Raw genomic sequence first — 17,356 nt, forward strand, 5'->3', positions numbered from 1 at the left:
GTCTTTCGGGAGCAAAAATTTCTCTTGCTGAGAGTAAAAGAGTGTGCCGGGTGGTCAATTGATTGTACCTACAAGTATCTCTATATACAATTTTTTGGTTGCTTGAAGCTTTCAAGAATTATTTAAATTTAGTTTCTCGTCGATTTTCAAAGCGTTCGCAAGCCAAAATAAAAGATATGCAAAGTGCGTGGCCTGTGCAATTGGTGCGAAAGAGATGCAGCTAACTATATAAGTATTTTCGAGTGCTCGATCAATGCTGTATCAAAGATATATATACAGTCTGTCAAGAAACTCTTTACACTCTGAAAAAAAAACGAATTTTTTTAACTTTAGATACGAAAAAAACAGCTTTTTATTTAAATTAACGATTTATTTTCAATTGTAATCAGTAGATTATTCAATTTTATGTTAAATTTAAGAAGAAAAAAAACAAAATCATTAACGCAAACAAAAGAAAAACAACAAAAAGGAACTTTACTCAATCTTGACACTGTCAAGAAACTCTTTACACATTTCGTTTTGTTCTAATGTAAACTAAATTATATGCTAAATTATTATTATTTATGTACATTTTAGTATTTGGTATGGCCCCCCCTTGGCACTAGCAACATGTTGGAGGCGTTTTTTCATTGATCCTACCAACTTTTTTATATATTCAAGAGGGATGTTTTTCCACTCTTCTAAAACAAAATCTTTTAGCTGTTGGCGGTTCTTTGGGTTCCTCTTTCCCACTTTTTTTTTAGATAGGACCACGCGTGCTCAATCGGGTTAAGATCGGGGCTCTGGGGTGGTGTATCAATGACGTTGCCACAGTTGTATAAAAGCCAAGAGCGGACATTATACTCTTTATGTTTGGGGTCGTTGTCCTGGTAAAATTTGAAATTCGGCTTATTGTCGCAAACGAATCCAAAATTTATCACACTTTGGGTTAAGTATGTTTTCAAAATTTCGAGGTACTGTTCGGCGTTCATGGTATTTTCGATAAATGACAGTTCACCGACTCCTCGACTGGAAATACAACCCCACACCATAACGGAAAGTTTCCCAATCTGATTATTACGGTAATTAGATGCTTACTCAACGAATTTTCACAATCAAATCAAAGGGAATGCAAAAGAAGAACCGCGTGATAAAGTTCTAAAAGCATAGTTAACGGTAAATCACCGTTAATTCTACGAATAAGAGCAAAACAGATGAACAAAACGAAATGTGTAAAGAGTTTCTTGACAGTGTCAAGATTGAGTAAAGTTCCTTTTTGTTGTTTTTCTTTTGTTTGCGTTAATAATTTTGTTTTTTTTCTTCTTAAATTTAACATAAAATTGAATAATCTACTGATTACAATTGAAAATAAATCGTTAATTTAAATAAAAAGCTGTTTTTTTCGTATCTAAAGTTAAAAAATTCGTTTTTTTTTTTCAGAGTGTAAAGAGTTTCTTGACAGACTGTATGTATCTATATATACATACATACCCAATTGTATGCCTGTGAATGTGTGTGAATTTTCTAAGTGGAAAATGTAAAAATTTGAAAAGTTGAATTAAATTAAGAAAAAATAGTAAACAAGAAATAAAATTTCTAAAATCGTTGGATATTAATTTTTATTAAAGAAGTAAAATGTGCGCTGCCAATTAAAAAGCATAGAAAAAAAAAACATACATATATAAATTGTCTGTGTTCTATTTTTAAAATATAGCAAAAGTTTCATTTAATCGCAATATATTCCAAAAGAAAACTGAAAATCAAAATAGCAAAAATCAACAACTAAAAATATTTTCTTGCAAAATCAAAAAAAAACCAATTCCCAGTGGCATCCTAGACTGGGATAGACTGCAAAGAAGTTGCTGAGAATGAATTCTATTTTTATCGTAGTTATTTTGTGAAAATTGCGACAATAAAACGAATACAAAAGGCAAAAACTTTTAGTGTTACGCAACCCTAAACTAAAAACAGTTTTTTTTTTTTGTGTTTCGTGCGGCGAGGTAAAAGAAAAAGTTCCGCACAATTTGCGGGCGCCTTCGGCATCGAACTCATCCATTTTAGAAGCATATGCAGCTGGGCCCTCCCATTCAGCGGCACTCAACTACAGCTAGAAACTCTTCTAAATGCGGAAATATTTTGTGTAAGTTTTAAATATTAAAACACTGAATCACTATGAATATGTACCTATGTACATATGTATGTATGTAGATATATATTCTAAATAAAGTCTCAATATTTTTTGCAGAACACAATGATGAAAATAGGTTAAAATGGTTGATAATTATTTTTAAACGTGCTAGGGATTTGCAACAGGGCGCATTGTGGTCTCTTCTATATATGTATGTACATACATACATACATATGTACATACATATATACTCAATCTCTTGTCTTTGAATCATGTGCTCTTTGACTCTCTTTGAGAATTTGTATTTCTTTCGATTTTCAAGTTTTTGTTTTGAATGTTTTTAATGGCCAAAAAACATGCGCAAACGATATAGTCAATGGATGCGCAAATGATCTGCCCACCTGTGGTCAGTTCTCTTTCTCCAAGTAAAGTCTATATATACAAAGATACAAATGTACATATATAAATATGTATATGAGATTGAGATACACACATGTATCTAGATACATTTTGTTATTGTTTATATTTACAAAATTTTCTATGGGCTGTTTATGGAAAACTGTTTACTCTTTCAAAATAGGGAAATTGTTGAAAATGCTTGCATCAAAATTATATTTCCTCGTTCAAATAGATCTAAGATCGTTTTACTCTTCTACAATAATTGATAATTAATTGATCAATTGAGGTTTACGTTTGAAAATGTTTCTCTTTTTTTTGTTTATTGCTTGGCGGGTTTAAATTGGTTTGAAATGGAAAAAATTCGCTCAGTTAAGTATTTAATAGCCTGCGAAAGGATACATTCTTTTCATCACATATCAGACATCCTTTTTAGAATCTCCTCCAGCTAAAAAAATGATCTATTTGCTTCAAGAATCGTCTTTTATTCAAATGACATGCACAACTATTTTTTTTTTTTGTTTAAAAAAATAAACGTTTTTTTTTTTTTTTTTTTTTTTTCCGTAACTCTCCTCAACTGGTCACTTATTTTCTAAACAATAGCCCTCTGGAACGTCTAAATAATATGAATGATTTGGGCGTACTTATGGACCATAAGTTAAATTTTAACACCCATATTTCCACCACGGTCGCAAAGGCCATGAGTGTCCTGGGTTTCATTAAAAGATGGTCAAAAGAATTTGATGACCCCTATACAACTAAAGTTCTTTTCACTTCGCTTGTCCGTCCTATTTTAGAGTATGGATCTTGCATTTGGTCACCTCAATATGAGTCGCACCAGATTAGACTTGAATCCGTTCAAAAGCAGTTCTTGTTATTTGCTCTTCGTGGCTTAAGCTGGGATCGCAATGTCAATTTGCCTTCGTATTCTAGTAGACTTCTCTTGATTAACCTTCCATCCCTAACTAACCGTAGAATTATGCTTGGTGTCATTTTTATGCACAAGCTCCTAATTGGTGATATCGACTCGCCTGAGTTATTAGCTCAGGTGAATCTGTCGGTACCATGTAGACGGAGTAGACATCCTTTGATACCTTTATCCCTTAGTCGTTGTTCTTCTAACTATGCTATGCATGAACCTTTTAGGGTCCTCTGCTCTGATTACAACCTTCTATTCCCTGTAATCGGCTCAGAGTTTTCTATTAATATGCTTAAAACATCTATCCTATCCCATTTAGTTAATAGATAGCTGTAGTATTATTTGTTTGTCTGTTTTTTCTATTGTGTACTTGTCCACGCGATTCGTGCCGTGCGTTATACGGCTGCACCCCTCGGTCGGTCGGGTGGGAGGTGGTGCTTGGGCTCGCGCGTAACAGGCTATGTCCTGGTGTCGTAGGGGCCACTTGAACGTACTGCGCATAGTATCGTCAACGTCCGCTTTAATTCAATCTTGCCACGGGACTAAACCAATCTTTATTATATAGATATTAGAAAAACGACAGTGTTTTTATTAAAAAAAAAATAATTTCATATTATAAAAAAGTTCGATAGTGTATAATTTCAACTCAATCAATCAAGAGAATTCACACATTTAAATCAGGATTTATTGCAGGGGAAATATATTATTGACTATTGTATGAATTTTTTGGCCAGATTTTGACCTTTTTGAATTTAATTAAACCTGGGTTCAAATGAATATTCTTAAATATATAAGATTTGAATATGTAAGATTGATGAATCCAGGAATGAATTTTTGCCAAAGAATCTAGAGTTGTAATTCACATTACACATCCTGAACGATTAAACTAGTTGTGAATTCCAACTACATTCAACGGAAAATTATGAATGATGAAGTGATGAACACTTAATTTTTTTCTGCACAAAGTGAATGTTTCCACTTTTATAAAGTTTGCAAGAAAAAACGGTTCAAAAGTTCAATTTTCCACTTAAGACGGAAACATTTTTGAAAAGGTTTTTATTTTGATTCATATAATACATATGTTACCCTTTTTAAACCAAACATTTTTGCAACATGTTGTCTGATATCTATATACATACATACATATGTACATATGGAACGTACATATGTAAATGTGAATATTGAACAATTTAAAAATAATAATAAAGTATACAAAATGTAAACCTTGATTTGGTCAAAAGGCTTTCAATAAATTTTAAGAGTAGAATTCATTACAACCAAATTTGGTCAATATTATTATTCCTTCTTAAACTATTCACATTTCTCCTTTAAAATTAGTTTTCGAGGTTTATGTTTGATGCCACATGTTTTTATAGATATAAAAACGGCTCAGATGAGCCGTAGAAAGGAAAGTACAGTAAAAGTACAGTGGATAACAAACACTTCGAATAACAAACTGATTTTTTTTGCCTAACGAACAAAGTTACGGTTAACGACCCACAAAAAAGGTAAAACCTTAATTGACGTAGAACTTCTGTCTGTTTCAATCAACGAAACAGGGTAAGTCCCGAATATACCTAAGGATTTTCTTCCAAATTTTTCCTTTTTTTATGGATTAGACATTTTTTTCCGTTTAAAAAGTCTTATAAGGTTTTTTTTTATTTTCAAGGAAACCTGAAGTTAAAATGTGTATATTGACTAATTATTCAGTTCTCTAAAAGTTTTGATGCATTTTATGTTAATTTCTTTTTTTAACTCATTAATTCATTTTACATTGATTCATATGGGAAAGTGGTATTGCTTAACGGACAAGATGCTGGAACGATTTGTTAACTGAGGATCCACTGTAAATAATATTGAATGGCCTCAAAATTGAGTTTAGCAAAATTGTTATTGCAAAGCAAATTTTCTCACCCTTAGTAGCTACTTAGTAACTAAAATCTAAATTCTGCTAAGAAATTCTGTAAAAAAAAAATTCCCTTAAATTTTATAACTGTTTATTGACATAAAGCTTAAAAATTATTTTTCCCAATACAGAAGAAAATTTGTTAAAAACTTTGTGGACAATTTCCTAATAATTCTTCTATAGTTGGCTTTCCAAAACCTTTTTAAATTTGTTTTATTTATCGGATTCTAAAGATTTTGCATGTTAATCATTTAAAAAAAAAAAAAACAAAAATATTGCATTTTTTAAAAATTGTCAAAAATGTTAGTTTGACCTTAGTTGCTTTTATATTCAATCAATTTAGTAATTTTCTTTTTAGCTTGGTGTATATTTGCGTAAATAAATCACATAAAATTTATTGAGTTCATCAATGTTTACTGCAAAAATAACCTTATTAATGAAAACATTTTATGTTTTTAGAGCAAAGTCAATATAAAAATAACTTGACCGCAAAAGAACTTTTTTGTTGTCTTACATTCTTTTAAGAAAAACTCAAATTAAAAGGCCGCCAAATTGGATTTTACAGAAATGAAGTCTTTAGGTAAGAGATAATATTATACTACTCATGAACATATATATACATACATATGTATATGTATATAGGCGCTATATGTGAGATATAGCGGCGAATGGTCTACTTATTGACGTATGTATGTACAACATTCTTTTGTTTACTTGGATTACTGCCAGGAATTCCACTTTTGTGTTCAAAATGCAGAAAACTAATAGGTTTAACACAAATTTACACTGTGCAATGAATTTGATCTCTATTGGTAAAAAGCAAAATATTTAGTAAATTTTCCTAATATTTTTAAAAATATTGTTTTCAAGTTCTTTGCAGCTCTTTCTTTACTGAATAGTGTAGTCTTGCTGAGTAGTGTAAAAGGTGTTTGGTTTGGATATCAAAATTCAAAGTTCAATTTCTTATTCATTCATCTATTCTATTCTTTTTGTTTTTCACAGAAAAAGAAAAGCTGATCAATTTCATAAAAACAGATGCATCATCTGTACCCATCGCTGAAGGGCGATCAATTGTGCCCACTCGGGTTTCATCCACAGACACGTTATCCTACACGATGTAAACGCTGCTTTCGAGACTATAAGGAACATGGAGCTCGAAGACCAGGCGAAGAAGTGGCCGCTTCTTCGCCAAATCTCTCCGATGCCCAGAATGCGCGGTAGGAATAGTAACTTTTATTTAGCTTAGTTTAAAATTACTTTTACAAACATTTCTATAGACCATCTTCGCGCACATGGACATCCACGCAAAATTTGACAAGCGTCAACTTAAATAACAGTAATGATATAGGTATGATATAGCGTCAAAACCAAAAATATATAATTTTTTAGTGTTTTGTTATGAAAAATCATTGCAAAATGGAAATGAAACAAAAAGTTACCTTGATTTATGTTCGGAAACTACTAAATATTAGAAAAAACTTTAGCTAAGAGCTAACAAAATTACTTAAAATTTAAAAAAAATGTACTTATTTCTAAATTAATTAATGTTTTATGTTGATTCTAAGAAAGAAACGAATAACCTTCTAAATTGTTTATTATTGACTTACTAAAATTTATATTCTATACTTAAGAGAATTTTTGTTTTGATATTTTAAGTGATTAAGTCCTAAACTTGCGTGTGTAATTTTTATTCCATGATCAATTCAAGGAACTTTTATGCCTTAAGAAAAATGTGTTTTCAAGCACCGAAACTTTTGCGTGTGCCAGTATTTCCTAAAGTGCATTTATTGAACAACACTGCTGAGTTGATTGACCAACACTATTGCAAAGTGGGACCATAAATTGTCATTGTCATTCAAAAACTATTTCTAAGACGGTTCATTGTTTCAATATTTCAATAATCTTGCAACATAAACTTCAGTAGGGCATACAATTAAAAAAAAGAGCTTTTTGGATAAATGTTTTCTGTTGCCAACATTTTTTTTACATGTTGTAGTTGTCCAACACTGCTGCAAAGTAAGACCATAAGTTGTCATTACACTCCAACACTTTTCCCAATGTTGATTTAATTTTATCCATATTCGGATTTTAAAGCTAAATCGTCTGCAAGCAGAGAAAGTCTTGGTCCTTTTTATGTTTAAAAATCTGGTTAACATTTTTGGGTAGTACTTGTGAGTTCTATTACCAAATCATAATCATAATTTTCTGTTATTCGTATTTTTGTAATTGTTTAATCGATGTGTTTGTCTATGTATCTCTCTCACTCTCACGCTGCGCTTGCACACAAACTGCAACTGCACCATGTGTGCTGTGCTCGTCTCGCTCGCTCAACAACTAATCTACTACATTACGCATACCGTTATTTAAACCTAACCACCAACGTACCACAAAATGTCAACGTCCAACAAATGTGTGTGATCTGACTGGCACTTTTGCATGCCCTTCACTTGATGGCTTGTCCACTCAACTCAGTTGTTCACTTCAATGTAGAGCTGAAGAAACGTCCCCAATCCTGGGCCTCGACACCGGACATCGATGAGGTGGCCGATCAGGCGAAACGTTCTACTATCAGCGGAACTCGAACAGCCGAAGATCATAATGTGGCTGTTACGGTTAAATTGCCAGTGGCACCACGGCGTCATACGACTGCCTTGGACATTAAAGAGGTACGTTCCATAGGTAATGAGATGGAAGAAACTAGTCTTTAAAAATTCAAACTTTTTAGGTGGAGAACACTCTTACTCATAATCGAGTTACCGCCTCTCCTAGTAAAACTTCAAGTATTCCAGATGAGCTAGTCATCCTATCGACGGACAGTCTTGCCGAGCGTGTACGCAAAATGAATCTCCTGAAAAAACAGCGTAGTTTGAATTCAAGGGAATCAAGCCGGGAGCGTTCGGTACCACGGAAAGAAGAGTAAGTCTTGAAAATTTCTAATATCCGTTAATAAATGTTTAACTATTCGCAGAGATAGTGAGCCAGCAGCACCTCCTCCAGATCGACCCGAACGTAGCAAGTCAGGAACATCACTTAATGTACCGGCGGAATTGAAACGTGCCTCTCTGCCACCTAAAAAAGTCTCAGTAGCCACTACAACAGCAGCAAACAGTGCCATGACCACAACAACAACTCCAAAAGTATCCAACAGCAGTTCATCATCTTCGTTGACCAACAACGAAGTGAAAGTAGCAGCATCCGCCACCTCTTCCGCATCATCCTCAGTTTCATCATCCTCGACAACACGCCGCAAAGAAGCCAATGATAGTGGGAGCAGCAAGGAAATCAAAAGACAGACTTTACCCGCCATGACGCCAACCAAATCATCAGCTCCAACTTCAAAACTAGAGAGTCATTCGGTGCAGGAACAGATGACGAAACTACAAGTCGATCTGGAAGCCATGAAATCGCGGGCCGAACGTGCTGAACGTGAGAAAAGCGATATTCTACTTCGGCGATTGGCCTCGATGGACACTGCTTCGAATCGTACTGCCGCCTCGGAAGCTCTCATTCTTCAGCAAAAGCTGAACGACATGAAAGAGCAACTGGATCGGGTTACCGAGGATAAACGCAAGCTAAACCTACGTCTGAAAGAGATCGAACACAAGGGCAACGAATCGGAGTTAAGGCGTAAATTGCAGGCTGCCGAACAAATATGTGAAGAGTTAATGGAAGAGAATCAGGCTTCCAAAAAGGAAATACTCAACCTTCAAGCTGAGATGGATGAGGTGCAGGACACATTTCGCGATGACGAGGTCAAGGCCAAGACCAATTTACAAAAGGATCTGGAGAAGGCAACCAAAAATTGCCGAATTCTTAGCTTTAAGCTTAAGAAAAGTGATCGCAAAATCGAAACGCTCGAGCAAGAGAGACAAAGTTCCTACAACGCGGAACTTTCTGCCAAAGTCAAAAAATTGGAGGAAGAACTACGATTTTCCAGTGAGCTTACAAGAAAATTGCAGGCAAGTATAAAGTCATATAAACCAAGATTTCTATTTAACAAATTGTCGATAACTTTCAGGCCGAGGCAGAGGAGCTGCGTAATCCCGGCAAGAAGAAGGCTCCCATGCTGGGTGTTTTAGGCAAATCAACCTCAGCCGATGCCAAAATTACACGCGAATCCCTAACACGTGGTGGCTCTCAGGAGGATCCACAGCACTTGCAGCGTGAACTCCAAGACTCCATTGAGCGTGAGACTGATCTAAAGGACCAACTTAAGTTTGCCGAAGAAGAGGTAAACCACTTAGAAATACCATAATAACTTATAAATGATTTTACTTTGACAATTTCTTGCGAAGATTCGTCGACTTCGTCGTCGTTTGACCAAGCCAAAATTATTTAATCGCGGCACTCAAACATCCGAATTGAATGAGGAGCCATTAGCTTTTCCTCGTTCCACACAGACTGTGAGCGTCAGCCACAAGGATGTCGCTACTGGCATGGAGTATCATGAATCTCGATCCAGTGAACGCGAAACCACTCCTTCTCCGTTCGTAGCTCTATTCCCATCAGCAGCTCCAAATACTTCCACATCTGCCAGAGGAGTCATTCGCAATTCCCAGTCCATACTCTTTCCTAGCGCCATTTCACATATTCTTCTGACTGGGGCTGGGGCTGGGGCAGGGGCAGGTAGCATATCCTACATATATAGCAAGGAATATCGAACAGTGATGGCCAGATCAAAAATATTTAATGAGCTTTTATATTGTGAAGCATGTCTAAAAGAACTTTTTATCATTTGTATAGTCATATTATGTCAAACTAAGATCAAAAAAGTACTCAGAAAACCTTTTCAAATCGGCTGGAATATGATTCAATCTAAACGACAATGATACCAGAATTTTCAAATCAAAATGAGTGTTTCAAAAGAGGACACTAAGTATTAAATCCAAAAGGCGGTAGAAGGGCACTTCCAGTTCCTAATAGATGATCTGATCAAACTTAATTTTTCAATTAATTTCAAAGGATAATGCAATAAATTTCATCCATTTAAAACTTAAAGTTCAACAAGTACAAGAAGTACTTGTAAATACATTATAAAACAATAGACAAGAACTTAAACAAAGCTTTAAAATAATTCTGAACTTTCACTCCAAAAGATTTGAGTTATTATTTTGATTGATCTAGGATTAAGTCAAGTTTTTACAAATTATTGATGGTAGTTGGTTTTGAAGAAAGGGGACGTATTAAATGATTCTAAATTATCATATATTGGACTCCTGGCCATCTCTGTTTTGATATTTACTCCCATGTTAAAACATTCGTAGGCTCCATTTAATGTATAATTATTATCTCAAACTTAACTTAGTGTCAACCACTTCTGTACATTTCACTTTTGTAGATTTTCTATTATATTTGTTTGTTATTTTTCTGTGTCCATTTCAAACTAGGCTAAATTTTTATCCTCGAATACGACGATGGTGCAAATCAAAGTTGATTAAACTGTTTACTTCTCTTAGCTAATGCTTCTAACGGCAATACAAATATATGATCGATGTGAAAATGAAATGTTTTGCATATTTTATACATTTCAGGCTGAACATTTGAGGAAAAAAGGTGACTCGTTTCGAGGATGAAAATGAGTCTTTGATGATGCAGTTGAAAAAAATGGCAACACGCTCAAGAAGTACGATCAAAATTCAATAAAATATTATCATAAATTCTCCAAGACAAACTAACTAAAACATTTACCATAAATGATTAAACAATAATATCATTAATATTTTCATTTACTATCAAAATCAAATTATGGAAACTAAAACCGATTTAGATAAAGAAATGAATCGAAATTAAAACTTTACACATTCAATTTTTTAGTTCTACTAATTTAATTTAATTTGTGCTTAATAAAGACTGAATTGATATAGTGATTTGCCATTTTTTTTCAATCGCTGCTTCTAATATTGTGACTAATTGTAGCATGTTTACCTAAAACACTAAATTGTTTCATAAAGTCTGCCAAAATTAAAATATGAATCATTTTTGAATTTAGCTGGCCGCAAACTCAGTCCTACACCACATGCCCTTCATCGACTGGCCCCCGAGGTACACGCTGAACGAGATGAGGGCATCTCTGATGAAGATGATCCAGCCGAGCTGCGTATTCTCCTTGAGCTAAACGAACAAGAAGCCTCAATTCTGCGTCTCAAAGTTGAAGATCTCGAGAAGGAGAATGCCGAATCGAAAAAATATGTTCGAGAATTGCAAGCCAAATTAAGTACAAATGGCAATGCGAAGCCATCACTTCTAAGTTTTGGTACTTCCTCCAGTGCAGCGGATAAGAAAGTAAAGTTATTGAACGACGAGTTAAGCCAATTGAAGAAAACATTACAAGAACGAGAGAAAACTTTGGAATCAATGAAGGATCAGCTGACCAAAATAAGTACTCTGGAGGCGGAGAATAAGCGTCTACAGAGCAAAGGCGATGGCGATGCAATTAAATTAAAAAGAGTCCCTAAGCCTGGTCCAAAAGGAACGTGATGAACTGACGGCACGACTCAAGCGCATGCAATTGGAGGCAGAGTCGAAGCTGCCGGCTCGAACCGCCAAACGTGTAAGTGACTTGACACCCAAAAGTCATCTAAAGAAATGGGTAGAAGAGCTCGAAGATGAGATCGGTGAGCTGAGAATAATGCTTAGCTCAACTGGCACGGATCAAGTGAAGGCTCTGCAAACAGCCAAGAACACCTTGGAGGAGGAACTGCAAAAGTATAAGCAAAAACTAACACTGGCGGAGGGAGATGTGCAAAGGCTCAAGCAATTGAAACTCACAGAAATGGAACAAAAGGTCAAGAAGAGTGATGAAGAGTCCAAGAAGTTGAACACGAAACTGAAGGAACTCGAAGAAAAGCTAAAGAAACAGGATGCACTGCTCAAGCTAAATGAAACCAGCAAATCCTCTTTGGAAACGCAAACAAAACGTGAGAAGGAGAAACTTTCAAGCGTAGAGAAGGATCTCGAAAAGCAAATGAAGGAAAAGGAAAAACTGGAAACGAAAATTAGTCAATTAGACGCTGAACTATTAAGTGCCAAAAAGTCAGCAGAGAAATCAAAAACCTCGCTAGAGAAAGAGATTAAAGACTTAAAGACAAAGGCCAGTAAATCGGATAGTAAACAATTGCAAGAGCTCAAAAAGCAAGTGGAGGACTCACAAACCGCATTGAGTGCAGAACAGAAGCGTTATGAAGACCTCAATACACATTGGGAGAAATTGTCAGAGGAAACCATTTTGATGCGTGCCCAACTCACCACCGAGAAGCAATCCCTGCAAGCCCAGCTCAATAGCCAAAAGCAGAAACTCTCCGAAATGGATACCATACGCATTGAACGCACTGACATGGCCAGGAAATTGAGTGAGGCTCAAAAGAAAATTAATGAACTCGAGGTCAAGACCCTGAAAACTGGCAATAGCAGTGAATACGAAAAGACTGTCCTGAAAAATAAGCTTTCCGAGAAGGAGCATGAATACGAACGTCTCCGTAGGGAGAATGAGATGAATATTGATTTAGTCTTTCAATTGCGCAAGGATAATGACGATCTAAATGGAAAGCTAAATGATTTCAATCGCATCGAGCAGGCTCAATCATCGCTAAATGGACACGGTGCCCGACGTGAAGCAGAGATTCTGGAGCTCAAACAACAGTAAGTTCTATAAACAAATTTATTGGCTCATCTAAACCAAAAATCTCCATCAGATTACAGAGCACGGAACTACAAATGAAGTCAGAAGTGGCCACAACCCGTTTACGGTACGAGCAGCAGGTGAAGAATCTTAGTGGTGAGCTCAATTCAATGCAGGTAAGTTTCTAAATAAGATTTGTCTTTCAAATTAAATGTTATTACTTACATATACGATACCCATCCACAGCGGCAATGTGAACGCTTTAAGAAAGATCGTGATGCCTTTAAACAAATGTTGGAGGTGGCACAAAAGAAAATTGGCGATCTAAAGGCCAATAATACGGGTCGACAGAGTCGTGGGTCTATGCATAGCAGCGATGATGATGACAAGAGCAAGATTGCTTATCTGGAGCAACAAATTGGACACTTGGAAGATCAACTGGTGGAATCTCGACTAGAATCGAGCAAAGTTAAAACCGAACTTGTGTCCGAGCGAAGTGCAAATGAAATAAAAATATCCGAAATGCAATCGAAACTCAATGAGTTTGAAGAGGGGCGGGTCATTGGCTCGGGCAGTACGAAATTGCCTGGCATGAAAACCAAATTGGAGTTATCCTGGCAAAAGGAGCGTGAAGATCAACAGCGTCTGCTGCAAGAGACATCCACATTGGCCCGCGACCTGAGGCAAACTCTCTTTGAGGTGGAACGGGAACGGGATAAGGAGCGTTTGGAATCGAAGCGAAAATTGGACCAAATCAAACGTGCCACCGAAGAGGAAATGGAGGAGGGACGCAAGAAGATAGCCGAATTGCAATGTGATTTATTGGAATTAAGGGATGTTCATGCCAAGTTGCGAACCTCCAATGAGAAGCTACGTCGAGAGGTAAGTAATGGAAAGAGAAAAATCATTGGCAATATATTCTTTAATGATCATTATATGTAATTCCAGCGTGAACGCTATGAAAAGGAGCTAATCAAGCGGCGTCTGGAGCAAGATGGTGGCGAACGAAAAGTGGGTGCACTTCTACAAACAGTCGACGAACTGGTTAAAATTGCACCAGACTTAAAAATGGTCGGTGGGGCATCTTCAAGATCAAATAATACGCATGCCTATGACAATACTTTGAGACCGGAGCAGGCAAATGTGCGACGTAGTCGTAGTCGTAGTCCATCGCCTACGCTGAATAGCTCTCAGATCACCAGTGTATTGGCCCGTTTGGCAGAGGCCTCTGAAGAACTGCGCAAGTTCCAGCGCCTGAACGAGGATGAGCAGGAACGAAGTCGAATAAGACGAGGCAATCTAAGACGTGCTGCCTCACAGGAAAATGATCATCATGGAAGCACCAGCTCTGTGGCCAGTGCGGCTGGTTCACAACGGGGCGGAGGACGTTTATCACGGAATTCCTCCAACAATGGCAGTTTAATACGCAAGAGTCTATCTCTCGATCACTCCATACAAAGGGATCAGGTATGTTGCCAATAAAAACAATCTAATCTTCACTCGATTAACTTGCTTTCATTTAGAACATTTGGCGACAGGATGACGGAAGTGTGTCCTCAATGCAATCTATAGACTCCGAGCTGGGTGGATTAGTGCGAGATTCCAGTTTGGATTCACGTTTAGACTCCCGCCTCTCGGGCGGCTCCACACAAAGTGACATACCAAGAGGTCCGCGCAAGAAAAAGAAGGGTATTATGGGCAAGCTACGCAGCCTGACAAAAAGTAGTCGCAATTCCGAGAGTGAAATATCTGTGAGTCGAGGATTTCAAAAGATCATGTTTCTTGTTCAAATGACTTAACCACATAAACTAATCTACCACAGATTCAAGGATCCGATTCTGACATCAGTGTTGCTAGCGACTTGAGATCCAGTAAAAAGGATATTCGTGGACGTTTCTCTGGCATTTTTAAGCGTTCGGGTTCCAATTCCCGCAGTGAGAGCATAGAACGCGCTAGCTCTGAGCAAAGACCAGTCGCCGTCACTGTCGTTGGCCATCCAGATGGTCCACAACCACGAGAGCCGCCACCTGCCAATTCCCTAACACCCAAACCAATACGTTCGGTAAATTGGATAAATTTTGAAATCTGTAATCGCATAATTACTATTAATTTTCTATTTTTTCCATTATATTAAACAGATGCCAAGACCGCCAAGTGGCACCACACCCGTCACACCAACCACAAGACGACGCCATGCCAAGTAGTCCATCAACAATTTTTGAATAGGTTCTCATTTGTAATCATAGTTTAGATTCGTTTGTCGTTATCCCTCTCATACAAGTTCCAGTTCATTATTTTTTCAATATACATAGTGCGTAGATATGAATATTGTTTTGCTTTTTTTCTCATCATAATTTCTTAAAATAAAATAAATGCATCTTTTTATGAAATCCGTCAAATGGTTGTTGTTTACAAATAATCAATCTAATTGTTTGTTTTAGCAACTTCATTGGGTAAACTAACATTTTTATAGACCAATCCAGCGCTGATTAAACATAAACTCATTATAGTGCCCAGTTCTCTGAAACCTTCCATCGACGTGGGTTTCTCAACTTTAGCCAGGAAAAATGTCATCGAACTCAAGAGGAACAACACAACTAATTCGAGCATTACTCTCGATTATTTTTAAAAATTTTGAAATTTTTTTCGAAAAGGCAATGTGATGTAACATTGGTTGCCATGGGTAATAATTTAATGGAAAATTCAACTAGACTTATACAAATCCAATCTATGGCAATCTATGTTCCATATTCCAAAATTCAGAACAGAAACGAAAATCGATGATAAACAAATTAGCAGTGATAAATGCTGGAATTCGTAATAAAATATATGTATAAATTGGCAACAAAAAGTAAATTTGGTTCTCGAGATTTCAATGCAGATTAAAACACATTCTATATTAAAAATAAAGACAAGACACGAATTTTTCAAATCATCCGAAAAATGGCTAAATTAGGGCTTCGAGAAAATAAGGTTTATTCGAATACTTTCTTATCAAAAATTCATCTGCGACTATTTAAAGCAGAAAGAGCATCCGAAATTGATTCGTTTATGACTGATCATTAGATGAAGATTAGAGCATCCGAAAATGATTTGTTTATGATAAAAAATAATATGAAATGATGGGGTGATAACTTTGAAATATACTCTGCCAATTTGATATAAGTTTTTACTATCTAATAAGATATAATGAGTAATTTCGAATCGCTGAAATCTTTACAAAATAAAATATGAAAATTTAACAAAAATTTAGCCAAGAAATTCTTGTTACTCTCAAATTGACAACGATAGGAAAAACGTTGAAAAATATTTCAAAAATTTAAAGGTTTTTAAGTCAATTGGATTATAAACATATATTTACGTATTTAGTTAAAAATAATGTTTAATTTCAATCTAAATTTAAACTCTGTTGCCACGGAGACCCATTAAAAAAAAAAAAAAGACAGAAAATCCTAGATACTCTTCAAGATTTCGTTTCGGATTTCAAATTCATGAATTAGGATTGCTGATGAAATGATTAAGTTTCCGATTTCCAATTGATAACGAAATTCTGCCAAGTCCTTGAAATGAATGATTCAAAATGGCATGTTAAATAAAAAGAGTGAGTGACATTTATTCTATTTACTTGCAATTTTATGTATATATTCAAAGTATTTTTGTTTTGTTTTTTTTTTTTTTTTTTTGTTTCTTTTTTTGCTTAAAACTTTTTTTTTACACACTACATTAATTTTAAACATAATTCAAAATTTATAATTAATTTCATGTAATTTACTTATTGTTTTTTTTTTTGTTTTTGTTGTATTTCTTTCTTCTTGTCAAATAAACAAACAATTTTTTATTTTTATAATTTCAACTTGAATTTTTGCGGCAAACAAATAATTGAAATATATATATATATATATATAAACATATTTTTATATATGTATATATTGTTAATTTTTGTTGTTGTTGTTTTTATTTTGTAGGTATGTATAATGTTTGATGTTTTTTATTTTTTTTGCTTGTGTCGTTTTTTTTTTTTTTTTAACCAATATGCAAACCAATTTGTCAATTATTGAAAATCAAATGTTTGAAAATTGCAATTGATGTCATTTTGAGTACGTGGCATGTTTAGATTTTGTTTTTTTTTATTTAGGTTTAGGTTTTGTTTTTTGTAGTTTTCTTTATCATTAGATTTTCCTAAATGAAATTTAACGAATTGTTGTTGTTGTTCTTGTTGTTGTTGTTGTTGCAAATCTAGTACGAGAGACGTATGTAGGGGGTACGTTGCTTTATTTATTGGTAAGTTTTTGTTTTTCTTTTAGTAATTAGTATTTGTTGTTGTTGTTAGCGTACATTTTATACAATTAATGCAAATGTTTTCTTTGTTTTTTGTTGTCCTTTTGGATTCTTGTTCCTGTTTTGCTCGTT

At 35.2% G+C, this 17,356-nt stretch overlaps 1 protein-coding gene and 1 long non-coding RNA gene across 2 annotated transcripts; one reads left to right on the forward strand and one right to left on the reverse strand.

The window, feature by feature from the left end:
• Positions 1-152: 152 nt before the first annotated feature.
• LOC137572851 (myosin heavy chain, cardiac muscle isoform) lies at positions 153-15,345 on the forward strand. The gene is given in 18 exon segments (XM_068284696.1): positions 153-232; positions 1,694-2,119; positions 6,331-6,545; positions 6,606-6,676; positions 7,801-7,994; positions 8,054-8,244; positions 8,297-9,287; positions 9,347-9,559; positions 10,860-10,874; positions 10,876-10,951; positions 11,318-11,769; positions 11,771-12,966; positions 13,020-13,122; positions 13,193-13,828; positions 13,895-14,413; positions 14,470-14,697; positions 14,769-15,008; positions 15,085-15,345. Coding segments are annotated over 16 exon segments (5,373 nt in total). The 5' UTR covers positions 153-232; positions 1,694-2,119; positions 6,331-6,363; the 3' UTR covers positions 15,151-15,345.
• On the reverse strand, positions 13,854-15,616 carry LOC137572852 (uncharacterized). The gene is made up of 3 exons (XR_011031750.1): positions 15,410-15,616; positions 14,764-15,303; positions 13,854-14,695 (listed from the first exon to the last, which is right to left on the reverse strand). It is a non-coding gene; the product is annotated as an uncharacterized lncRNA (long non-coding RNA).
• Between the last annotated feature and the right edge of the window lie 1,740 nt (positions 15,617-17,356).

The sequence above is a fragment of the Drosophila tropicalis genome, unplaced genomic scaffold, assembly GCF_018151085.1.
Source record: "Drosophila tropicalis isolate 14030-0801.00 unplaced genomic scaffold, ASM1815108v1 contig_393, whole genome shotgun sequence".
Lineage (NCBI taxonomy): Eukaryota > Metazoa > Arthropoda > Insecta > Diptera > Drosophilidae > Drosophila > Drosophila tropicalis.